The sequence below is a fragment of the Rana temporaria genome, chromosome 8, assembly GCF_905171775.1.
Source record: "Rana temporaria chromosome 8, aRanTem1.1, whole genome shotgun sequence".
Classification (NCBI taxonomy): Eukaryota; Metazoa; Chordata; class Amphibia; order Anura; family Ranidae; genus Rana; species Rana temporaria.
The window spans coordinates 181455599-181481880 of record NC_053496.1 but is presented as its reverse complement, the minus strand read 5'-3'; the positions used below and the strand labels follow the sequence as shown (position 1 = coordinate 181481880).

General features: G+C 48.4%; 2 protein-coding genes across 6 annotated transcripts in view; one reads left to right on the top strand and one right to left on the bottom strand.

The window, feature by feature from the left end:
* LOC120910202 (gastrula zinc finger protein XlCGF26.1-like) overlaps nucleotides 1-26282 on the top strand; it is a 1148070-nt gene that overhangs the window by 983053 nt on the left and 138735 nt on the right. The window lies entirely within an intron of this gene.
* Nucleotides 2220-26073, bottom strand: LOC120910008 (gastrula zinc finger protein XlCGF57.1-like). Of its 5 annotated transcripts, XM_040321836.1 has the most exons (9): nucleotides 26035-26073; nucleotides 23523-23681; nucleotides 22783-22920; nucleotides 22571-22696; nucleotides 22328-22484; nucleotides 22163-22211; nucleotides 21183-21231; nucleotides 20938-21076; nucleotides 18512-20835 (listed from the first exon to the last, which is right to left on the bottom strand). In XM_040321836.1, exons 2-9 carry the CDS (start codon nucleotides 23604-23606, stop codon nucleotides 19538-19540), a joined length of 2040 nt encoding a protein of 679 aa, XP_040177770.1. In that variant the 5' UTR covers nucleotides 23607-23681; nucleotides 26035-26073; the 3' UTR covers nucleotides 18512-19537. The 5 variants fall into 5 exon arrangements, with proteins under 5 accessions (XP_040177772.1, XP_040177774.1, XP_040177773.1 ...); XM_040321838.1 differs by lacking the exons at nucleotides 18512-20835; nucleotides 20938-21076; nucleotides 21183-21231; nucleotides 22163-22211 and adding exons at nucleotides 2220-3810; nucleotides 5779-5893; nucleotides 5975-6054; XM_040321837.1 differs by lacking the exons at nucleotides 23523-23681; nucleotides 26035-26073 and adding an exon at nucleotides 23304-23343.

The window sequence follows — 26282 nt, the reverse complement described above, 5'->3', positions numbered from 1 at the left end:
CTGGTGACCCCTCTAGTCATATAAAGATCTATATAGAAATATCAGGACCTTCTTCCTCCTGCTGGTGACTCCTCTAGTGATATAAAGATCTATATAGAAATATCAGGACCTCCTTCCTCCTGCTGGTGACCCCTCTAGTGATATAAAGTTCTATATAGAGGAATCAGGACCTCCTTCCTCCTGCTGGTGACCCCTCTAGTGATATAAAGATCTATATAGAGGAATCAGGACCTTCTTCCTGCTGGTGATCCCTCTAGTGATATAAAGATCTACATAGAGGAATCAGGACCCCCTTCCTCCTGCTGGTGACCCCTCTACTGGTATAAACGTAGCACACTGAGGCAGGGATGCTCCTAAGTTTATTTGCCATGTGATAGCGGCCTTGGCCAATAGCTGAGAGGTCAGTTGATATCACCCTAATTCTGGAGTTGCCACACTTCCCTCTTCTGTCGCTGGTCCACCCAAACAGCCGTCTAGGTGGCACAGAACCCCCATCACCCGACCCCACCCAAACAAATAGGCCCTCCCAGCAGGCCAAGGGACCCACAAAAATCCACAGCCATTGGCTGAAACACGCCATTCACTCCCAATTTGTCCCCGCAATTCCCCCCGTCCCATCTAATGTCACTAGACACCTGACCACCCAGTGACAGAAGAGAGAAGTGCGGCAACTCACCCTGTCTTGGGAGGAATTGTGTCCCATCATTGGTGTCATTGGGAGAAATTGTGCCCTAACAATGGGGCCCAATGACACCAATGATAAGGCACAATTTATCCCAATGACACCAACAATGGGGCCCAATGACACCAATGATAAGGCACACTTTCTCCCAATGACACCAACGATAAGGCATAATTTATCCCAATGACACCAACAATGGGGCCCAATAACACAAATGATGGAACACCAAGGCTGGGGCATAATTCCACCCACTGACACCAAAGATGGGGCATTTTTTCCCCCACTGACATCAGGACCTTCTCTACTCCCAATGGCCAAAAGTCTGAAGGACAGTGAACTTGCCCTTTGTTTATAAAGTTTGGAGACCCCTGTCATAGACAGTGCCATCTGAAAACCGGTACTTACACCTGTGCACACCCCTAGCTATGTAATGAGGAGCATAGATTATTATTCTCTCTGTACAGGGAGTCACCACTGAAAACGTTACTCTACAGACTGCAGATGAGGAGCGATTCAAGAACTTTGGTGTGCATCGCTCGGAGACGCTCCAGGCCTTGGGATCATTAGGACAGTAAGAAAGGATTAAACCACTAGTTCTGTAGTTCACCAAAATGTATTTATTAAAATTTAATGTATTTATATATCGAACCAACACATTCCACAGTCCCCACGTAGGGATGGTCTTTGCCCCAGAGAAGCTTGCAATGTAAGGTCCCCACCGTGGCAATACTGACACACAGTAGGACCAAAAAAAAAAAAAAAAATGGACCAAACCATTTCAGAACTAGAGGCCTCACAAACACGGGACTAACCAGTGCAAAGCCCTGGTGGAAGCTGCCCCCAGGGCCCCAGTGCATGCAAAAGGCAAGAACATCAGACTGCTAAGCCATCACACTGCCTTGGCTCTATAGACATTCCTGATTTCCCGGAATCCCCCGGACAAGGCATTACTGTGCTGTAAAGTCACTGGATACAACACTCAAGCTCTACTGCTTTATAAAAGTAGTCTGCAGCTGAAGACCAGTGCAATGACAGATGCTATCCGGCAACTGTACTCCAAAAGTTTAAGTCTTTATTGGCTACATGTCAAATACACAGTATAAACTACTAACGTGTTTCGTCCCTAGCCAATTGACACCAAATCACGTACATGTTCCTGACTGGCTTCAAGTGGTTATACCGGTTTTAAGGCTGCAACTGTAGGCCATAACCCCTTGTATTTTTTTATTTTATTTTTACAGCCGATGATGCTTTTTCATCTAAAAGCAATACTAGCGGCTAATTAGCCGCCGGATTGCTTTTACAGGCGGTGAGGGGGGGGGGGCAACTCCACTCCTGCCACCCATTGCTGCTTCTCTGGGCTCTCCATCGATCAGGAAGCCCAGTATCTGATCCGGGGGCGCCACCAGGATATCATTTTATACTCGAGGGCCTCTGCTAAATTGTGTATATATATATATGTGTATATATATATATATATATATACACACACACACACACACACACACACACACACAAAATATATATATATCTGGGGGCTTTAAATGATTTTCTAGCAAAAAAAAAAAAAGATTTTTACTTGTAGACAAAAAGTGTCAGAATAGGCCTGGTCTTCGAGTGGCAGGTGACCTTACTAATATATGAGTAAGGCCACTAGGGCCGAAACGTGTTAGTGATTTATACTATGTACTTTACATGTACCCAATAGAGACTCGAACTTTGGATTACACAGAGTTGCCGGCTAACATTTGTCATCACAGTGGTGTAAAAGAGCCGAGGTCACATCACCACCCGTAGCTTACATAAAATAAGCCCATTTTTGGGGTTTTCTTTGGACCCTGACCTACAGCAGTGTCTGTAATGGAGGATAGAGTTTACAGACCACCACCTAGCAGCTGAAGGTCAGTCTCTTATTGTTTATATTCTATAGGTTCCTTTGTGAATTGTGTTTTGGCCAGGAGTGGTCTTCTTTGGATGAAACACCCTACAAATAAAGTTTTCCCTTTTTCAGTGAGTGTGAGTTTTCTGATGGTTGAGAAGGTTGGCCTTCTGTGCGAAGGTTTTTCCGCAGGTCGAGCACGCGAAAGGTTTGACGTCCCTGTGGATCCTCTGGTGGATGGTGAGGTCAGATCGGTGCTTGAAGCACTTCCCGCACTCCGGGCACGGGTAAGGCCTCAGGCCCGAGTGGATCCTCAGGTGCCGGACCAGGTCTGACTTGAACCGGAAACACTTGCCGCACTCGGAGCATGGGAAAGGTTTCTCGCCTGTGTGAATCTTGCGGTGCTCCGCGAGGTGGGACTTGTGGCGGAAATACTTCCCGCACTCGGGACAAGGGAAGGGCTTTTCCTGGGAGTGAAAGCGCTGGTGCGCCACAAGGATAGACTTCCGGGAGAAAGATTTGCCACACTCGGTGCAAGGGAAAGGGCGCTCGCCCGTGTGAGTCCTTAGGTGCTTGGTGAGAATGGACTTCTGGCTGAAGCACTTCCCGCAGTAGTCGCAGGGAAATGGCCTTTCGCCATTGTGGACTCTGTGGTGCTGATTAAGGACTGATTTCTGGGCAAAGCATTTGCCGCACTCTGAGCAGATAAAAGGCCGCTCCCCGGTGTGGGTCCGACGGTGGCGGACAAGGTCCGACTTGTGGGAGAAGCTCCTCCAGCACTCAGAGCAAGGAAAGGGACGCTCAATGGTATGAATCTTCTGGTGCTCCTCCAGGTCTGGTTTCTGAGCGAAGCGCTTGCCACACTCTGGACAAGCAAAGGGCCTCTCTGTCAGGGTAATCTGCTGAGTCGGCTTTACACTTTTATCAGAGTCACAATGTTGAAGGCCTTTGTTCAAACCCAATGAGCTGCTGAGAGAAGACTCCTTGGGGTGAGAGGGATCTTGGGATTCTTCTTCTTTGGGATGGACAGCTGAGGTGATGGTGTTTGATATATCAGGGGAAGGTTTGTCTTCGGGTTTTGAGGAATCTGACAATCTATTCATACTGTCAAGTCCCTGATGTAGATTTGTGGTAACGTGGTTTTCTTCTGAAGACTCTTGTGTGACATCATCATCTTCTTCTTCTTCTTTCTTACACTCTAAAGATAAGGACCTTTCGTCAGAGCGGTTCTCCGTGTTTACTCCATCTGCTGGAAAAATTAAAAAGACCAACTGTCATTTGGAAAGAGAAAAAGAACAACTGTCAATGGGGAAGAGAAGAAGATGACCAACTGTCAATGGGGAAGAGAAGAAGATGACCAACTGCCAATGGGGGGGAGAAGAAGACCAACTGCCAATGGGGGGGAGAAGAAGACCAACTGCCAATGGGGGGGAGAAGAAGACCAACTGCCAATGGGGGGGAGAAGAAGACCAACTGCCAATGGGGGGGAGAAGAAGACCAACTGCCAATGGAGGGAGAAGAAGACCAACTGCAAATAGGGGGGAAAAGACCAATTGTCTTTTGCTGCTAGAAAAAGTCATTGGTGACAACACCGTACTCAGGAACTGGTAAATTGTGTGTTTGGGCTCCTTACCATTTTTACCAAGTTTTACTCTTGTACAGGTGTGATAAACTCAAAAACAGCCATAGAGAGGAGTCTACACTGGCATTGCAGGGCAAGTGGGTAGTTCAATCAATTATATAGAAAAAGTCTTATATTTCACCCAACAAGTTGGTGGCCGGTGGATGAACTTGAGGACCTTGGAGCTTCACAAGTAAAACCAAGATACTCTTTTTGAACACTCTTAAAGAATGATCCCATAAACTTGACTTCTGGAACCTTGTTGGAGCCCATGTTGAGCTACAAACAGTAAATTTAAGTAACCGTGCGCATACAAAATATCAGGAAAGATCTGTTAAGTTGGTAAAGCCTACAAAAGAATATAATTTTGGCATTAAGATGGGGAGATGTTCTACTTATGATGAAGACTTGTCTGCAAGACAACATTTGTCGTTGCCACTGATGTAGCCATGATAGATGTCACCTGGTCATTAGGTCAGATGTCAGCAATGTGGGCACTGAGGTTGAACTTCTGTTACCAATACCATTATCTTATCAGAAGGTGATAACTTTAGTTCTTCGCTTATATGTGTATCAGTGGCGGTGCGTCCATAAATGGCGCAGGAGCGCCGCTGCCCCCCACCCCCCTGCACCACTCTAATCCCCGTAGATAGATTCATGCATTCCATGAATCTATCTATGGTCGCTGCTGACACCCCCTATTCAGGTGTCTGGCCCCTTTTTCTGTCCCCTGGCACCTGAATTACAGTGGTGGGGGTGTTTTTCGGAAGCACCTGATTAGAGCCATTGCCTCTAATAGGCATCCAAAAATGTGATAAGCGGGCACAATGCTGTGCGTTCGCTTCTCACTCAGCTGTATGTTAGCAAAACAAAGGAATTTGCTTTGCCAACATTGAATCCCCTTTCAGCCAATCAGGTGCGCCGGGTCTGTGTTATCTGTCACCGGATTGGCTGAAATGACAGGCGCTGCGATTGGACGCCTATCAGGAGTCCAATCATAGCAGAGGACGAGAGGAGGAGCGGGTGGGAGAAGCCATTGTGTCGGGGAAGAAATGGAGGACACTGGACACCGCCGTCACCCGCTGCCCAGCCAAGACAAGGTAAGTGCCGGGCAGACGGGCACAGTGGCAACATTTAATGGGCACAGTGGCTGCGTTTGATGGCCTCAGTGGCTGCGTTTGATGGCCTCAGTGGCAAAGTTTGATGGGCAAAGTGGCAAAGTTTGATGGGCAAAGTGGCAAAGTTTGATGGGCAAAGTGGCAAAGTTTGATGGGCAAAGTGGCAAAGTTTGATGGGTGTTTTCACAAGATTTCAGAGACCAAACTGTAGAGCCTTCTAAGGTTGCGTCAGGTAAAATAAATTCAGAGGCGAAGGACTCTGTCAGATGTTCTTCTGAGATAGACCAGACTCAAGAATGGCAAAATCGTCGTGACACGTCATTGACTGAACAAGAACGATGTATACATTTTATCACCAATGAAGGACTTTGGGAACCCGTACTCCGTTCTAATGTATGGAATTAATGAGTTCATAATAAGAACGGAGCAGCTGGGGATTGTTTTGAAGACGAATGATAAAGTCACATTTATTGCTCACCTGTGCCGATCTTCAAAGGAATGTCCTCAGCCTTACATGGTTGATAGACCACCGGAATAGCCCCTTTTTCTTCCTCTTCCATATCTTCTACTTTAATATCAACAAGAAGTTCACTCTAAAATGACAAATTTAACAATGAATCGTGACCTACAGCATACAGGAACTCCAAATTTGAAAAGGTTGGCATTTCACCTACCTGAGGGATGGTGTGATCTTCCCGTGTAGAATCCAGAGGACGGGAACATCTCTGTGGTGGGTTCCCATTACTGGATCCATCTGTAGGAAACACACACACTGACTGACTACATTGTTTCTATGTGTTTATCAGATGATGGGGGATCTAGGTGGACCCTCTGTACTGCTCTCTCCTTTACAATAATGTGCACCACCCTACAGTTTGGGCCCCACTGTTAGCTGGGAATACAGAGGACGGGGACATCTCTCTGGTGGGTTCCCATTACTGGATCCATCTGTAGGAAACACACACAATGACTGAATACATTGTTTCTATGTGTTTATCAGATGATGGGGGATCTAGGTGGACCCTCTGTACTGCTCTCTCCTTTACAATAATGTGCACCACCCTACAGTTTGGGCCCCACTGTTAGCTGGGAATACAGAGGACGGGGACATCTCTCTGGTGGGTTCCCATTACTGGATCCATCTGTAGAACACACACACACTGACTGAATACATTGTTTCCAGGGCCGATCCTAGGCAGGGTGCACAGGGTGCTTTGCACCCAGGCGCCTGCAGAGGTGGGGGCGCCGAAGTGCCAGAGTTCTCCCCTCCCTCCCTCCTTCTCTCCTTGTTTGTGTCCGTCCAGAACTAGTGTTCTGAGCATAGGTGTGTGTCCGTCCAGAACTGATGTGCGAGCATAGGGCAGCCCATCCATCCTGGCAGTGCTCGGGGGAGGGGCCACTCCTCTTCCTGACACAAGGTTTCTAATTTTCAGTGGCTGCTGAGTGTTGGAATGCCTCCCCCTCCCATCTCTATCTTGGGCTGCACAGAGAGAGAACCGAGGTGAGTCACAGTGTTCAGTGTGCTGGGGGATGGCATCCCCAGCATCCCTTTACACATGCTCTGGGCTGCCTCTGCTCTAGATGTTTTATGGCATGATAGATAGCATAGGATACACAGCCCCTGCCCATTCCTGCGCCTCAGTAGTCCACCTACAAAATGTGATGTATAATGAGATTTACCAAGAGCCCTTTCACACTGACAGTGTGGGGGGTGTCGGTGGTAAAGTGCCGCTAGTTTTAGCAGTGCTTTACCATAATTTTAGAGGTATATTTAACCCCCACAAAAAAAGGGTTCGAAGACGCCAGTGCTGAAGCGCTTTACAGGCACTGCCCATTGATTTCAATGGGCAGGGGTGCTTTAGAAGCGGTGTATACAGCGCTTCTAAAGCGCCTCAAAGAAGCTACTTGCAGGAATTTTTTGGACGTCCTGCCAGCGCACCGCTCCAGTGTGAAAGCACTCGGGCTCTCACACTGGGATTGCAGATGAGGCTTTTTTCAGGCGCTATTTTTAACGCTAAAGCACCTGAAAAATGCCTCCAGTGTGAGAGGGGTCAAATGGACCATCTCCTGTACTACGTCTGCAGTCTCTCACCATCTCCTGTACTACGTCTGCAGTCTCTGATCATCTCCTGTATCATGTCTGTAGTATGTCTGGGGGATCTCTCTAACAGAAGCCCTCTCTGTGTCCATCAGAGAGGCCCCCCTCCAGGTCCCAATAAAGAACTCTGCTTCTCTTCCTGTATTTTGTTTATTGTTAAGAGATCATGTAAGGATCCCAGGGTAATGAAGAATTTGTGGGGGAGCATCTCTGTGGTTGAGTCATTGCCATAAAAACATGTGTAAAGGGGAGGAGTTAGTAAAAATGACCACGCCCATGTGGGGGTGCCAGAAATATTTCTGCACCCAGGTGCATGTGACCCTAGGATCGGCCCTGATTGTTTCTATGTGTTTATCAGATGATGGGGGATCTAGGTGGACCCTCCGTACTGCTCTCTCCTTTACAACAATGTGCACCACCCTACAGTTTGGGCCCCACTGTTAGCCTGGAATACAGAGGACGAGGACGAGGACATCTCTATGGTGGGTTCCCATTACTGGATCCATCTGTAGGAAACACACACACTGACTGAATACATTGTTTCTATGTGTTTATCAGATGATGGGGGATCTAGGTGGAGCCTCCGTACTGCTCTCTCCTTTACAATAAAGTCTCCTCTTACCCGGTGATGAGAAGGTTTGGCAATTTTCAGTCTTCACATCCTTAGGGAGGTCTTTACCATCTTCTAAATATCCCCAACGTTCTCTTTTCAGCAGCTCAACGATCAGGTTGGTGAGTTCTAGAATCTTAAGCTCCTTATTCTTTTCGGTTGTGTGATCCATGGCGGAGTTTTGTCCTCCCGACAAATATCTTTCACGTGTAACACATTCGCCTGACTTTTTCATAATCATATAATCCTAAACAAAATAAAGAAAGAGGAGAACATATAAATATGGTTAACCATACCATATGACATCTCCAGAATATGTGTCCTCCCCACCCAACCCAGGATCTGCTTCACCCCTCCGAAATATGTCACCCCTCCACCCGACCCAACCTCTCCGGTCAGGTCTGTGTTTTATTAATAGAGATAAGAGTGATGTCATGTGACCTCCCAGAATCCTCCTCACCTCTCCGGTCAGGTCTGTGTTTTATTAGTAGAGATAAGAGTGATGTCATGTGACCTCCCAGAATCCTCCTCACCTCTCCAGACAGCAGGTAGATGATCTCCAGTGTGAGGTTAAATAACTTTTCTGTCACGTAACTCCGGTTGTTGTCCATCTCGAGGACTTGGAGTGCGGTATCCGGTCAAGGTGGGAGTCTTGTGCCCCGCTGCCTCCTGGGAACATATACAGTGAATGTTACAAAATTTGAAAATGTTTTTGCATTTCTTGTGCTCCGGTTGGGCATTTTTCTCCTATACTTTCCTCTGCGGATAATGTGGGGCAATGACCTCAATAAAGAAATAGACAGCAATAACCATTTGATATTAGAAAATTGGGGAAGTGTGAGAACCTCGTCAGATCTGTGTCCGAGGAGGAATATCCCCTCACGTCCTGTACCAGTGGCCAGTTCTGAACCAATTTACAGATTCGTGGGACAGAAAATATGGGGTGAGCTCCATGTAGAGGTTCTTTCTCAACTTAAGATTATTATTGCATAGTAATAACGAGTGAAAACTGTCTATTTGTACAATGGAAGGTCACAGGACATTTTTCAGAGAGGGTAATGGGCAATAAGAACACAGATAAGTGGACCATCCCATTTTCTAATGCAGGAAACAACAAGTTCTAGATCAGTGATGGCAAACCTTGGCACCCCAGATGTTTTGGAACTACAGTGGAACCTTAGATTGCGAGTAACGCAGTTAACGAGCGTTTCGCAATACGAGCACTGTATTTTTAAAAATCGTAACTCGGTTTGCGAGTGTTGTCTCACAAAACGAGCACGATTCAGGCCAAAGCGGTGTGCAGTACTGCGTTTGGCCGGATGCTGGGGGGGGGGGGGGGCGCCGGAGCCGAGCAGAGCCGAACTTCGCCGATTGCAGCCGACTGACAGGGGACCTCGGCAAATCTCTGGAATTAAGTCTTTCCGAGGTGTCCTTGGGCCTTTTCAGCCGTTTCCGAAGCTCTCCGGTGCCCCCCTGCCTCTAGCCGCATGCGGTATTGCCATTGAAGTCAGTGCGGAACAAATTATTTTGACTTCAATGGGGAAACTCGCTTTGATATGTGAGTACTTTGGATTACGAGAATTCTCCTGGAACGGATTATGCTCGTAATCCGAGGGTTCCGCTGTACATTTCCCATAATTCTCTTGCACTCTGCAGTGTAGTTGAGCACCATGGGAAATGTAGTTCCAAAACATCTGGGGTGCCAAGGTTCGCCATCAGTGTTCTAGATGGTCACAATGAGGTTGTGTTGGAAGAACCTTCACCATCAAAAGATGGTGGACATGCTCACCACGACTGTTGTAGTAACCCATTACATATGATTGGGACAAGTCTGGGTCATGCGTGGTCAGGATGATTTCCCTCTCTGTCTTTTGGAGGAGGCGATAAGGCAATAAGAAGCTGGAACATGCAGAGGATTGGCCTGTCCCGTTCCCCAAAAAAGCAAAAAGGAATAACTTACAGATGACCACAGACAGGTTCCAAGGTGTTGCAAGAACCTCTGCAAGAGCTCATTATAGCTAGTGTAGTAACCCATTACTATTACACATAATTAGGACAAGTCTAGGTCATGCATAGTCGGGATGATCTCCCTTTCTGTCTTTCAGAGAGGGCGATAGGCAATATGAAGCTGGTACATACAGAGGAGTGGTCTCTCCCTTTCCCCAAAGCAAGTAAAGGAATGCCTTCTAGATGACCACAGAGAGGTTTCAAGGTGTTGAAGGAACCTCTATGAGAGCTCTTTTTACAATGGATGTACCCACCACAGCTGGAGTAGTGACCCATCACAGATGACTGGGAAAAGTCTAGTTAATGTGTGGTCAGCAGTGGAGGCTGGTGCTCCAAAATTTGAGGGGGCACAAACAAACTGAAAAAAAAAAAAAAATCAATTGCAGACTCACTGTGCCCAAAACGCAGCTACTGTGCCCATCAATTGCTGCCACTGTGCCCATCAATTGCCGCCACTGCCCAACAAACGCAGCCACTGTGCCCATCAAAAGCCACCAGTTTGCCCCCCAATTCAATGCATGAACCTATTGGTGAGTGACGGGTGCAGGAGAGAGGGGGCGGCGCTCCTGCGCCCTCTATGGATGCACTGCCACTGGTCAGAATGATTTCAGAATGGGTGATGAGAACCTGATACGTAAGAAGAACAAGCCATCTCATTCCCCAATGCAACAAAAATATCTTCTAGATGACCACGCTGTAGTTCCAAGATATCGGAAGGACCTCTGCCAGAACTATTCTCATGGTGGACATGCCCACTAAAGCTGGGAGTAGTAACCCATCACAGATGACTGGGACAAGTATAAGTCATAATGACCCTACCTTAACCCTCTTTGATCAGAACCCTGTGGTCTATTGCCTTCATTGTAGGAAGTGTTCAAAAAATTTGGAGGGGTGCCTATACTTCATGAAAGAGCAATGCCAGAAAAGAAGCGACACCAGCCCTTCCTTTGGGTTTACCTAAATCTGACTTCTCCACTGCAGCCAGATTCCAGAGAGCTCCCAGGTTTTCCTCCTCTTATGCCCCTTTTCTCTCTGCCAATCACAATGAAACCACTGGTCCGATTCTGTTGGCGGTGAGGAACATCTCAATACTCAAGTCAGGCTTTGTTTGAGTGGGAGACGGCGAGCAGCTTGTAGTGGGAGGGTCTGGGATTCCCCCACCTGTGGCACAAACTGGGGTTCCCAGACCACCAGATGCCAGACAAAAAAAGTGATTAGGATGGACCGGTGCCACACGGTGATCACCATGGTCAGCTGACCTCAAGGCACATACCTGGGATTTAGTCGTAGCATATACGTAGTTTATGTACCATCGGCGAGGAGATCGTGATCGGCAACTTTATATTGCGTTCAGGCGGAGCCAGGCAAATGTTTGAATTGAGATATCGGTAAATGTTTCGCAGTCAAGTAAGGAGGTCATGTTGGTGGTCAGCTGACCTCAAGGCACATACCTGGGATTTGGTCCTAGCTATATTTTGTATAATTTATATGTACCATCGGCAGAGATTTTGGTCGGCAACTTCATATTGCGTTCAGGCGGAGCCGGGCATATGTTTGAATTGCGTTATAGGTGAAGGTTTCACAGTCAAGTAAAGAGTTCATGTTGGTGGGCGTCTGATTGGCCGCTGTTTCCCAATCGTCAACCAGCAGAATCAACCCCCCCCCAACCGTAGAAGTTTGATTGGTGAATGTTTCGCAGTCCCACCTGAAGCACAAACTGGGGTTCCCAGACCACCAGATGCCAGACAAAAAAAGTGATTAGGGTGGACCGGTGCCCCACACGGTGATCGCCGTGGTCAGCTGACCTCAAGGCACATACCTGGGATTTAGTTATAGCTGGAACTCTATTTTGTATAATTTATATGTACCATTGGCGTAGATTTTGGTCAGCAACTTTATATTGCGTTCAGGCGGAGCCAGGCAAAAATTTGAATTGCGTCAATTAAGGAGGTCATGTTGGTGGTCAGCTGACCTCCCGGCACATACCTGGGATTTAGTCGTAGCTGGAATTTTATTTTGTATAAATTATATGTACCATCGGTGGAGATTTTAGTCGGCAAATTTATATTGCTTTCAGGCGGACCGGCTAAAGTTTGAATTAAGTTATCGGTGAATGTTTCGCAGTTAAGTAAGGAGGTCATGTTGGTGGTCAGCTGACCTCAAACCACGTACCTGGGATTTAGTCGTAGCTGGAATTTTATATGTACCATTGGCAGAGATTTTGGTCGGCAAATTTATATTGCGTTCAGGCGGAGCCAGGTAAATGTTTGAATTGAGTTATCGGTAAAAGTTTTGCAGTCAAGTAAGGAGGTCATGTTGGTGGGCGCCCGATTTGCCTGCTGATTTACAATCAAGAAACAGCGAATTCCCCCCAACCGTAGAAGTTTGATTACTTGACTGCGAAACATTCACCAATCAAACTTATACGGTTGCGGCTTTGGGGAGGGGGGGGGGAATTCTGCTAGTTCACAATCAGGAAATAGCGGCCAATCGGGCGCCCACCAACATGACCTCCTTACTTGACTGCAAAACATTCACCAAACTTCTACGGTTGGGGCTTGGGGGGGAATTCTGCTGGGTTGGGGCTTGGGGGGGATTCTGCTGGTTCACAATCAGGAAACAGCGGCCAATCAGGCGCCCACCAACATGACCTCCTTACTTGACTGAGAAACATTCACCAAGGAGGTCATGTTGGTGGGCGCCCGATTGGCCGCTGTTTCTTGATTGTGAACCAGCAGAATCCCCCCCAAGCCCCAACCGTAGATGTTTGATTGGTGAATGTTTCGCAGTCAAGTAAGGAGGTCATGTTGGTGGTCAGCTGACCTCAAGGCACATACCTGGGATTTAGTCGTAGCTGGGACTTTATATGTACCAATCGACTGAGATTTTGGTCGACAACTTTATATTGCGTTCAGGCAGACCGGGCAAAAGTTTGAATTGTGTTATCGGTGAAAGTTTCGCAGTCAAGTAAGGAGGTCACGTTGGTGGGAACCCGATTGGCCTCTGTTAGCAAACGCGAGAGATCAAGTTAAAAGTACGTGTCCTGATTGTGAACCACCAGAATGCTCCCCCAACCGTAGAAGTCTGTGGCGCCCTCCGCAGTCCTGACCTGAGGACCTTTGGCAACGCAGATCTGTCAATGAGCAATATCAGTAAAGAGGGAACTCCGTACAACACCGGGGATCGGAACATTTCGACGTTGGTGAGGATGAATCCATGCGCTATTCATTACGCACCTTCTAACCGGGTCCACTAAAAGAGAAGACTATCGAAAACGTTGCCGCTGTACTCCAATCCAGAGACTGCCCCCCTCCGGTGTGAAGGAAACAACGTCAGAATGCGACCGTAGAAAATAACGTCGCTATACGTCACAGGGGGAAGGAGAATGGCGTGTGGGATAGGGATGAGGCTCACGCCTCTGGATACATACCTCTCTCCCTCTCGAAGAGCCGGGCTTTGTTTGATGACACAGTGACATTCAGAGGGAGGGTGGGAGGAGGAGGAGCAAAGGATTCTGGGAAGTGTAGTTTAACAGGAAGGGAGGGGGAAGGGCAGCATGGTTCCTAGTGTTACGAATGTTCTGATGTTTAGGAAGTCCTCACACAAAGATCTCTCTATATCTATAACGGGGCCCCACCGCCTATGTCCCAACGACTTACCTACGCTTGGGTTGTCGGGTGTTCTATAAATCGATGGTTTATAAGATTGTCTTATAGAGCAGTGGTGCTCAACCTCAGTCCTCGACTACCCCCAACAGGCCAGGTTTTCAGGTTTTCCTTCACCTTGAACAGATGCTTTGAATCAGAGTCAATGGCTTGGTATTTTGGACAGCTATTTTATCCAAGAGAAACTCCCAAAACATGGCCTGTTAGGGGGACTTAAGGACGGAGGATTGAGAACGTCTGTTATAGGGCGCTTTTTTTTGTCTGGCTGACAGCAGAGATGGTGGGAACCCCTCATAATGGGGACAGCAGGGATGGTGGGAACCCCTAATAATGGGGACAGCAGGGATGGTGGGAACCCCTAATAATGGGGACAGCAGGGATGGTGGGAACCCATCATAATGGACACAGCAGGGATGATGGGAACCCCTCATAATGGGGACCGCAGGGATGGTGGGAACCCCTCATAATGGACACAGCAGGGATGGTGGGAACCCCTCATAATGGACACAGCAGGGATAGTGAGAACCTCTCATAATAGGGACAGCAGGGATGGTGGGAACCCCTCATAATAGGGACAGCAGGGATGGTGGGAACCCCTAATAATGGACAGCAGGGATGGTAGGAATCCCTCATAATGGACAGCAGGGATGTGGGAAGCCCTCATAATTGGGACAGCAGGATTGGTGAGAACCCCTCATTATGTGGACCACAGGGATGGTGAGAACCCCTCATAATGGACACAGCAGGAATGGTGGAAACCCCTCATAATGGGGACAGCAGGGATGGTGGGAACCCCTCATAATGGGGACAGCAGGGATGGTGGGAACCCCTCATTATGTGGACCACAGGGATGGTGGGAACTCCTCATATTGGACACAGCAGGGATGGTGGAAACCCCTCATAATGGACACAGCAGGGATGGTGGGAACCCCTCATAATGGACAGCAGGGATGGTGGGAACCCCTCATAATGGACAGCAGGGATGGTGGGAACCCCTCATAATGGGCACAGCAGGGATGGTGGGAACCCCTAATAATGGACACAGCAGGGATGGTGGGAACCCCTCATAATGGACAGCAGGGATGGTGGGAACCCCTCATAATGGGGACAGCAGGGATGGTGAGAACCACTCATAATGGGAACAGCAGGGATGGTGGGAACCCCTCATGATGGGGACCGCAGGGATGGTGGGAACCCCTCATAATGGGGACCGCAGGGATGGTGGGAACCCATAATAATGGAGACTGCAGGGATGGTGAGAACCTCTCATAATGGGGACAGCAGGGATGGTGGGAACCCCTCATAATGGGGACCGCAGGGATGGTGGGAACCCCTCATAATGGGGACCGCAGGGATGGTGGGAACCCATAATAATGGAGACTGCAGGGATGGTGAGAACCTCTCATAATGGGGACAGCGGGGATGGTGGGAACCCCTCATAATGGGGACAGCAGGGATGGTGGGAACCCCTCATAATGGGGACAGCAGGGATGGTGGGAACCCCTCATAATGGACACAGCAGGGATGGTGGGAACCCCTCATAATGGGGACAGCAGGGATGGTGGGAACCCCTCATAATGGACACAGCAGGGATGGTGGGAACCCCTCATAATGGGGACAGCGGGGATGGTGGGAACCCCTCATAATGGACAGCAGGGATGTTGGGAACCCCTAATAATGAACACAGCAGGGATGGTGGGAACCCCTCATAATGGACAGCAGGGATGTTGGGAGCCCCTCATAATGGACACAGCAGGGATGTTGGGAACCCCTCATAATGGACAGCAGGGATGTGGGAAGCCCTCATAATGGGGACAGCAGGATTGGTGAGAACCCCTCATTATGTGGAGCACAGGGATGGTGGGAACCCCTCATAATGACAGCAGTGATGGTGAGAACCCCCTCACAATGGACACAGCAGGGATGGTGGAAACCCCTCATAATGGGGACAGCAGGGATGGTGGGAACCCCTCATAATGGGGACAGCAGGGATGGTGGGAACCCCTCATAATAGACAGCAGGGATGGTGGGAACCCCTCATAATGGGGACAGCAGGGATGGTGAGAACCCCCTCACAATGGACACAGCAGCGATGGTGGAAACCCCTCATAATGGGGACAACAGGGATGGTGGGAACCCCTCATTATGTGGACCACAGGGATGGTGGGAACCCCTCATATTGGACACAGCAGGGATGGTGGAAACCCCTCATAATGGACAGCAGGGATGGTGGGAACCCCTCATAATGGGCACAGCAGGGATGGTGGGAACCCCTAATAATGGACACAGCAGGGATGGTGGGAACCCCTCATAATGGATACAGCAGGGATGGTGGGAACCCATCATAATGGACAGCAGGGATGGTGGGAACCCCTCATAATGGACAGCAGGGATGGTGGGAACCCCTCATAATGGGGACAGCAGGGATGGTGGGAACCCCTCATAATGGACAGCAGGGATGGTGGGAACCCCTCATAATGGGGACAGCAGGGATGGTGGGAACCCCTCATAATGGACAGCAGGGATGTGGGAAGCCCTCATAATGGGGACAGCAGGATTGGTGAGAACCCCTCATTATGTGGAGCACAGGGATGGTGGGAACCCCTCATAATGACAGCAGTGATGGTGAGAACCCCCTCACAATGGACACAGCAGGGATGGTGGAAACCCCTCATAATGGGGACAACAGGGATGGTGGGAACCCCTCATAATGAGGACAGCAGGGATGGTGGGAACCCCTCATAATGGACACAGCAGGGATGGTGGGAACCCCTCATAATGGATACAGCAGGGATGGTGGGAACCCCTCATAATGGACAGCAGGGATGGTGAGAACCCCTCATAATGAGGTAATCAGGGATGGTGGGAACACCTTATAATGGGAACAGCAGGGATGGTGGAAACCCCTCATAATGGGGACAGCAGGGATGGTGGGAACCCCTCATAATGGGGACAGCAGGGATGGTGGGAACCCCTCATTATGGGAACAGCAGGGATGGTGAGAACCTCTCATTATAACAACAGCAGGGATGGTAAGAACCTATCATTATGGGTATCGCAGGGATGGTGGGAACCCCTCATAAGGGGGACATGGCAGAGTTAGTGGGAACCCCTAATAATGGGTCTCGCAGGGATAGTGGGAACTCCACTTATTGAGGACAATAATCTTTTCTATTACTTACCTCCACTGGATTCCCACTTTCTGGTCTTCTCAGGAATGCCCTGTTGAGGCCACTTGAGATCTCCCTAGAAGCCCCTGGTGATGTAGCCTTCCCAGGGGGCACCAGTGAGCTCCAGGCTGCATCACCAGAACCTACCCAGTGAAATCTCAGGTAGGTAAGCTCCATTTTAACCGACGAGTCCTCAGAGACATTTACGGGATCTTACCAATGGGCTACACCCCCCCCCCCCCCAAAAAAAATTACCACGTTTTTTGTTTTTCATATGATCTCTTTAATTTCAGTTCATTGTAGGATCTACGAGACGTGAAGACGGAAGACACAGAAGATACCTAAAGCTCAAACCGATAGACGTGATAGAGAAACAGAGCCACCTCCAGACACAAACCACCAACACTCCTCCCCCTTCCAGTACACACAATGACGGACCACCAAAACCCCTCCCACTTCCAGTACACACAATAGTGGACAGATACAGTAAAAACTTGGCAGTTTCTGCACTTCGCCAGAATCAGGCTGTTTCGATTTCCCCCTCACCAAGTTCAAATTTTTAATAGGTTTTAAGACGATCTCTCTCTAATTGTAACGACTCACAGAGCCATACAGAGCAGGGAGGGGGAGGAGTCATGTTTGAACTTTCTCTGCTTAAGTTATTGAGCTCTGTAAATGCCAGGAGTTGTAAGGTTAGAAACAACGTTCTGTAGTGATAGAGGGCTGGGAGGAACTAAAGCAAAGGATGGGGGGGACATCCCAGAAATGTCCAATGAGGAAATCTAAAGGTGGTCCCTCCACCTCCCCATGTGGCCCCTCCCTCAGAAATGTCCAATGAGGGGGAATCTTAAGGTGGTCCCTCCACCTCCAATTTTGTGATCCCTCTCTCCCCTCAGAAATGTCCAATGAGGAGGAATCTTAGGTGGTTCCTCCCCCTCCCTACATGAATCCTGAGCTTCACTATCCCACCTACAGACCCGGGACCTACATGGCAGGTGTTCATGGGTAGAGAGGGAGGAGACCAGTGAATGGAGGTTCACATGTCCAATGAGGAGGAATCTTAAGGTGGTTGCTCCACCTCCCCATGTGATCCCTCCCTCCCCCAGAAATGTCCAACTGGAGGAATCTTAAGGTGGTTCCTCCACCTCCCCATGTGACTCTTCCCTCAGAAATGTCCAATGAGGAGGAATCTTAAAGGGTCACTAAAGGAAATTTTTTTTTTAGCTGAAATGACTGTTTACAGGGCATAGAGACATAATAGTTAACTGATTCCTTTTAAAAATGATTAAAAATAGATAAAAAAACAATCATATAATGTGCCTGCAGTGTAGTTTAGTTTTTGCTGTTGTTTGCTGGTTCTCTGATGTACAGAGAGCCACTAGAGGGCAGTCAGCCAATAGAGAGCAGTGATACTTTGTCTAAAACTCCTCAGCACCAATCCAGTTTCGTTTTACACACAGCTCCTTGATTAGTGACCACCGTGAGAAATCTCCCAGTACTGTGGTTATCAGGAAACAGGCAACCAGGAAGTGTCCAGAACAGAGAGGATTTACAGCAACATGAAAGCAAAAACGAACAATGAGGACATGAAACCAGGACTGCAGTAAGGTAAAGGAAGCTATTTAGCTAAAAAAAAAAATTCCTTTAGTGACTCTTTAAGGTGGTTGCTCCACTTCCCAATGTAACCCCTCCCTCTGCCAGTAATATCCAACTGGAGGAATCTTAAGGCGCTTCCTCCACCTCCCCATGTGTTTCCTCCCTCCCTCAGAAATGTCCAATGAGGAGGAATATTATGGTGGCTCCTCCACCTCCTCACGTGGCCCCTCCCTCCCCCAGAAATATCCAATGAGGAGGAATCCTAAGGTGGTTCCTCCACCACCCCATGTGATCCCTCCCTTTATGTATCCTGGGCTTCACTATCCCACCTATAGACCCGGGACCTACATGGCAGATGTTGATGGGTAGAGAGGGAGGAGACCAGTGAATGGATGTTCACATGTCCAATGAGGAGGAATCTTAAGGTGGTTCCTCCACCTCCCCATGTGCCCCCTCCCTCCCCCAGAAATGTCCAATGAGGAGGAATCTTAAGGTGGTTTCTCCCCCTCCCTACATGAATCCTGGGCTTCACTATCCCACCTACAGACCCGGTACATACATGGCAGGTGTTGATGGGTAGAGAGGGAGGAGACCAGTGAATGGATGTTCACCAATCTTTCCTGGTTAGTAAGAACTCAGGAAGGATTAAGGGTCTAATAGACCCCCGATGTCTCATTAAAGAGAACCTGTCACAGTATATATCTGCTATCACATAGGGAGCTATTGGAGGAGTCCAGACATATGGAAGGCCACCAACATATGGAAGTTTCAAGAGCTCTCCATTGTTCACCAAATTTTGCGTCCTCTAGATGCCCCCAATCACTTGGAGATCTGGATTTGACTCTACGGTAGTTCCAAGAGCTCTCAGGTGTTCACCAAATTTCATGTCCTCTAGATGCCCCCAATCACTTGGAGATCCAGGTTTGACTCTACGGTAGTTCCAAGAGCTCTCCAGTGTTCACCAAATTTCACGTCCTCTAGATACCCCCAATCATTTGGAGATCTGGATTTGACTCTACAGCAGTTCCAAGAACTCTGAGGTGTTCACCAAATTTCACGTGCTGTGGAACCGTTGCCCACATCGCCTCCTATCACTGCTGCGAGCTCTCCGGCGTTTGCCCACTTTCAGATTCCTCGTCCTGTCCTCCGGGACCCTCAGCCTCTTTGTGCTGCTGCATGTGTTTAACAAGCTGTGTCTTTCTCTGGAACCTTTTCCCACACTGCAAACAAGGGAAGGGCCGCTCGCCCGTGTGTGTCCTCCGGTGTGCCACCAAGTCCGCGTGGCGCGAGAAACACTTGTTGCACTCCGTGCACGAGTGCGGTTTCTCTCCCGTGTGGATCCTCATGTGGTTGACCAGTGTCGGCTTGTGGCCGAAGCATTTGCCACACACTGAGCAGGAAAAGGGCTTCTCCCCTGTGTGAGACCTTTGGTGAGCGATCAACTGGGACTCCACTGCATAGTTCTTCCCGCAGTAGGAGCACGTGTAAGGCTTTGCCCCCACGTGCCCCCTCAGGTGCTGGACGAGCTGCGACTTGCCCCGGAAGCACTTCCCGCAGTGGCTGCAGGCGTACGGCTTCACTCCAGTGTGGACCTTCCAGTGTTTATTCAGCCCTGATTTACCCGAGAAACATTTCCCGCACTCCGAGCAGGAATACGGCTTCTCCCCCGTGTGAAACCTCTCGTGTGCGGTGAGCTGTGACCTGTCCACGAAACACTTCCCGCAGTCTGGGCAAGAGAAAGGGCGCTCCCCTGTGTGGGACCTCCGATGCCTCAGGAGGTGGGACTTCCGGGAGAAGCCTTTCCCGCACTCAAAGCAGGAGAAGGGAAACTCCCCCGAATGGGTGAACTCATGAGTCTGCAGGTCGGACTTCTTGGCAAAGCCTCTGCCGCACTCGGAGCACTTGAATGGCCGGTCGCCGATGTGGGTGGTCTGGTGGACATTAAGGTGAGTCCTGCGCAAGAAGCGCTTCCCGCAAACGAGGCACGGGAACGGCCGATCGCCTGTGTGGACCTTCTGGTGGCCGCGAAGGGTGGACTTGGACGTGAAGCATTTGCCGCATTCGGAACAGGAAAACATCTCACTGCCTCCAACTCGGGCCTTGTGGAGTGTGGCGTCTGTTTGACCGAGAGAGGCTTCCTCGGGATTAGAGGGACTAGCTATTCTGTAGGCATTGTAACGCCCCGGATGGACTTTCCGAGTGTGAGATTTGCGGCTCAGGTCTTTGGCGTTATAGGAATCTGGAGATCCATCTGCCCTGCGAAGTCTCGTGTTGGGGGTGATGGGGTTTTCAGCTTGATCGTCTTGTGTGAAGCCACCATCTTCCAATTTACGATATGGCGGTAAGGAGAGACAATGGTCCAGGGTGGTTTTGGCGCTGTGTCCAAAGGCTAAACACAAAAAAGAAAGATTCATCAGCTTGATAGGACTGATCTTCGTTACTTCCCTACTCTGAAATATTAAAAAATAACTATTTTGAGTCCATCGTTTACCTGTCTCGAAATCCGAAGAAAAGTCCTCTTCTTTAATTGTCACCATCATCACCTCCTCCTCCGCAGACGGCCGATCGCCTAGCGCATACGTCTCTTCTTCTTCTTCTGCTTTACGCTCATCTTTCGTATCAAGTCCAACCTAAAGCCACAAAATAACATCTTAACTAGAAAATTGTAAGCCCCGCCCGTCATGCCAAGGGGTCAAAGAGTTTTCCATCACTTTGGAGACTCCCTGGCCCACCTACCTGATGATGGTGGGGGGTGGTGTGACCTTCCTGTGTGGAATCCCGGGAACACAGAGGAGGACAGGGACATCTCTCTGGTGGGTTCCCATTACTGGATCCATCTGTAGGAAACACACACACTGACTGAATACATTGTTTCTATGTGTTTATCAGATGATGGGGGATCTAGGTGGAACCTCCGTACTGCTCTCTCCTTTACAATAATGTGCACCACCCTACAGTTTGGGCCCCACTGTTAGCTGGGAATATAGAGGACGGGGACATCTCTCTGGTGGGTTCCCATTACTGGATCCATCTGTAGGAAACACACACACTGACTAAATATATTGTTTCTACAGTGGAACCTTGGTTCACGAGTAACTTAGTTAACAAGCTTTTGAAAGACAAGCAACTTTTTTTAAAGAATTCTGACTCAGTTTGCGAGTGTTGTCTCGCAAAACGAGCAGAATTCAAGCTAATGTGGCCTGCAGTACCGCATTTGGCCTGAGGTGGGTGGGGGCGCCATTCAGAAAAACAGCCTGGAAAGGCCCGAGGACATGTCTTTTTGATACACTGACTCACTTGATTACTTGCCTGACAAAGAGGTCCTGCGTGGCCTCGAAACGTTGCACTGTTTTTGTAATGCCTTATTTGTATTAAATATTTGGACGCTGTCTGCGATCCGTGGTGTGCTGGCGAATATTTTTTAACTGTTTGATGGCTCCAGTGCCTAGCTGGGGATCGTTTCAGCACCCACTCTCTTTCTACGAGCCATTAATCCAGGTCTGTGTGCGATTGGAATATTGACTAGGCCCGAGGGCAGTTCGCCTGACCTCGATAAGGCTCGAGAACGGATCCTGGAACGGATTATGCTCGTAATCCGATGTTCCACTGTATATGTTTATCAGATGATGGGGGATCTAGGTGGAGCCTCCGTACTGCTCTCTCCTTTACAATAATGTGCACCACCCTACAGTTTGGGCCCCATTGTTAGCCGGGAATACAGAGGGCGGGGACATTTCTCTGGTGGGTTCCCATTACTGGATCCATCTGTAGGAAACACACACACTGACTGAATACATTGTTTCTATGTGTTTATCAGATGATGGGGGATCTAGGTGGAGCCTCCGTACTGTTCTCTCCTTTACAATAAAGTCTCCTCTTACCCGGTGATGTGAGGGGCGGCTGATTCTCCATCATGACGTCCTTGTCGAGATCTTTGCACCCTTCTGAAAACTCTGACTCCCCTGTGACGTCGTTCTCATCTACTTCATCGTCAACTTCTTCTTTAACAATAACATTAAAATCAGTCAGGCTTCCACTCTGAATGTATAAGAAAAAATAATAGTAACAAGGCAGAAGTTGCAAGGTCGAAAAAAGACAAATGGCATCGGTTGTTAAGCTTCTACCTGCTGGTGCCGTTGGATCTCCTGATTCTCCATCATGACGTCCTTGTAGAGATCCTTGTGTCCTTCTAAATACTCCCACTCCTCCATGGAGAAATAGACAGTGACATCCTGACACCTTATAGGAACCTGACACACACAATGATACAGTCACCATCCAGACACATCCCTTGTCTGTTACTGGATAATGTCCCAGAATTCCCGGCACCGCTCACCTCTCCTGTCAGCAGCTCCATCATCTTCTTGGTGACTTCTAGAATCTTTCGCTTCTTGTGTTTCTCCGGAGTCAGGGAGTGAAGTGGAGGCACTGTGATTGTCATGCGGTCACCAGACTTCTTGACGGCAGGGAAACTCTGTATTTGAACAGAAATAGCAATGTCACTCAACCAATGGCATACATGGGGGGGGGGGGGGGGGGGGGGGGGTGTGTAGGTACACTCCTCGTCACTGAAATGTGTGGATACATACTCCTGACCCCTGCAATCTTTGCGTTTTATACTCCTCATTCCTGAAATCTGTGGATACACACTCCTGATCGGCCTTGGGTGACAGAAATGCCACTGCATGTGACCTCCCAGAATCCTCCTCACCTCTCCGGTCAGGTCTGTGTTTTGTTAATAGAGATAAGAGTGATGTCATGTGACCTCCCAGAATCCTCCTCACCTCTCCGGTCAGGTCTGTGTTTTATTAATAGAGATAAGAGTGATGTAATGTGACCTCCCAGAATCCTCCTCACCTCTCCGGTCAGGTCTGTGTTTTATTAATAGAGATAAGAGTGATGTCATGTGACCTCCCAGAATCCTCCTCACCTCTCCGGTCAGGTCTGTGTATTATTAATAGAGATAAGAGTGATGTCATGTGACCTCCCAGAATCCTCCTCACCTCTCCAGTCAGGTCTGTGTATTATTAATAGAGATAAGAGTGATGTCATGTGACCTCCCAGAATCCTCCTCACCTCTCCGGTCAGAAGGCAGATGATCTCCAGGGCGAGGTCAAATATCCTTTCCATTATGCCACTCTTTTCCATCCTCCGTACCATCTTTAGGTGGCCTATGTAATAATTCTTCTACAAGCGGGTTCCGCCCTCGGTTTCTTATTACGCCGCTTAGCTGACCTAAAAACCAGGGAGAAGCCGACTGTGTTATAAATATATATATATATACAGTATCTCACAAAAGTGAGTACACCCCTAAGTGAAAATGTCCAAATTGGGCCCAAAGTGTCAATATTTTGTGTGGCCACCACCATTTGTGCCTTGACCATCTTGGGCATGGAGGTCACCAGAGCTTCACAGGTTGCCACTGGAGTCCTCTTCCCCTCCTCCATGATGACATCACGGAGCTGGTGGGTGTTAGAGACCTTGCGCTCCTCCACCTTCTGTTTGAGGATGTCCCACAGATGATCAATAGGGTTTAGGTCTGGAGACATGCTTGGCCAGTCCATCACCTTTACCCTCAGCTTCTTTAGCAAGGCAGTGGTGGTCTTGGAGGTGTGTTTGGGGTCGTTATGCTGGAATACCCTGCGGTCCAGTCTCTGAAGGGAGGGGATCATGATCGGCTTCAGTAGGTCACAGTACATGTTGGAATTCATGGTCCTTTCAATGTTCTGTAGCCCCCCAGTGCCGGCAGCACTCATGCAGCCCCAGACCATGACACTCCCACCACCATGCCTGACTGTAGACAAGACACACTTTTCTTTGTCCTCCTCACCTGGTTGCCGCCACACACGCCTGACACCATCTGACACCAAATACCTTTATCTTGTCTCATCACACCACAGGACACGGTTCAAGTAATCTATGTCATTAGTCTGCTTGTCTTCAGCAAACTGTTTGCGGTCTTTCTTGTGCATCATCTATAGAAGAGGCTTCCTTCTGGGACGACAGCCATGCAGACCAATTTGATGCAGTGTGCGGCGTATGGTCTGAGCACTGACAGGCTGACCCCTCCCCCCCTTCAACCTCTGCAGCAATGCTGGCAGCACTCATACGTCTATTTCCCAAAGACAACCTCTGGATATGACGCTGAGCACGTGACCTCAACTTCTTTGGTGGACCATGACGAGGCCTGTTCTGAGGGGAACCCGTCCTGTTATACCGCTGGATGGTCTTGGCCACCTCAGTCTCAGGGTCTCGGCGATCTTCTTATATCCTTGGCCATCTTTATGTAGAGACACAATTCTTTATATCAGATCCTCAGAGAGTTCTTTGCCATGAGGGGCCATGTTGTACTTCCAGTGACCAGTATGAGAGAGTGAGAGCGATAACACCAAATTTAACACACCTGCTCCCCATTCACACCTGAGACCTTGTAACACTAACGAGTCACATGACACCGGGGGAGGGGAAAATGGCTAATTTGGGGACCAATTTGGACATTTTCACTAAGGGGTGTACTCACTTTTGATGACATTAATGGGTATGTGTTGAGTTATTTTGAGGGGACGGCAAATTCACACTGGTATACAAGCTGTACACTCACTACACAACATTTGTGAGATACTGTGTATATATATATATATACACACACATATAATACTATGTAAGTAAGTACGGTATATACAATATATATACACACATTGGCCCAGATTCTCGTATCTGGGCGTAAAACTGCGGCGGCGTAACGTAACGTAACGTAAACGGCGTCCAGGCCCATTCACGGACGACTTACGCAAACGACGTACATTTTTAAATTTCGACGTGGGAACGACGGCCATACTTAACATTGGTTGCCCCTCATATAGCAGGGGCAACTTTACGCGTCGCAAATCTAACGTAAACGTCGTAACTTCACTGCGTCGACCGCGCGTACGTTCGGGAATTCGCGTATTTTGCTAATTTGCATACTCGACGGGGAAAAGGACGGACGCGACACCTAACGGCAAAAAAAAAAAATTGCATTTAAGATCCGACAGCGTAAGAGCCTTACGCCTGTCGGATCTAATGGTTATCCATGCGTAACTGATTCTAAGAATCAGTCGCATAGATACGACGGCCCAGATTAGGACTTACGACGGCGCACATTGCGTTGTGCCGCCGTAAGCCCTTTGAGAATCTGGGCGATTATCTTACAAAACTATATATATATATATATCTACATAGAGTACTGTATTTACAGTGTACACCCATATAATATAATATATAACATAATGTATATACATAGAATACTATAATATAGTATATAAACAATATATAATAGAACATATATATAATATAATGTATAAACAGGAAAAACAGTGTACCAAACTGTAGTATATACAATAAATAAACATAGAACACTATGTATATACAGTGTACACACCTATATAATATATATAACACATATAATACACTGTACACCCCTATAGTACAATATATAAACATATAACACAGCATATATACAATAAACAGGCACATAATATATATATAGAATGCACACAGAGGGTAGTATGGAGTGTGCACTCCTCTATGGAGGGACACAAATACTGACCAGCAACTTCTCCCCCTCTCCATAAGAAGCCATTTCCCCTCCCCTGGGAGCGCCCCCGCCCACTTCCGCCATGTGGAACGCACACAGGCTTTTTTCCTTTCCTGCTCGTGCGTTCCACGCCTCTCTTCCGCCAGAATCCAACATGGCCGCCCGGCCATTTTGTCGTAGCCCGGGAATCTAAAGACACATGGTTTCAGGCTTGTTCACAGAAGGTGACAGGGGTTTTGTCTTTACTTTTAGATAAAACA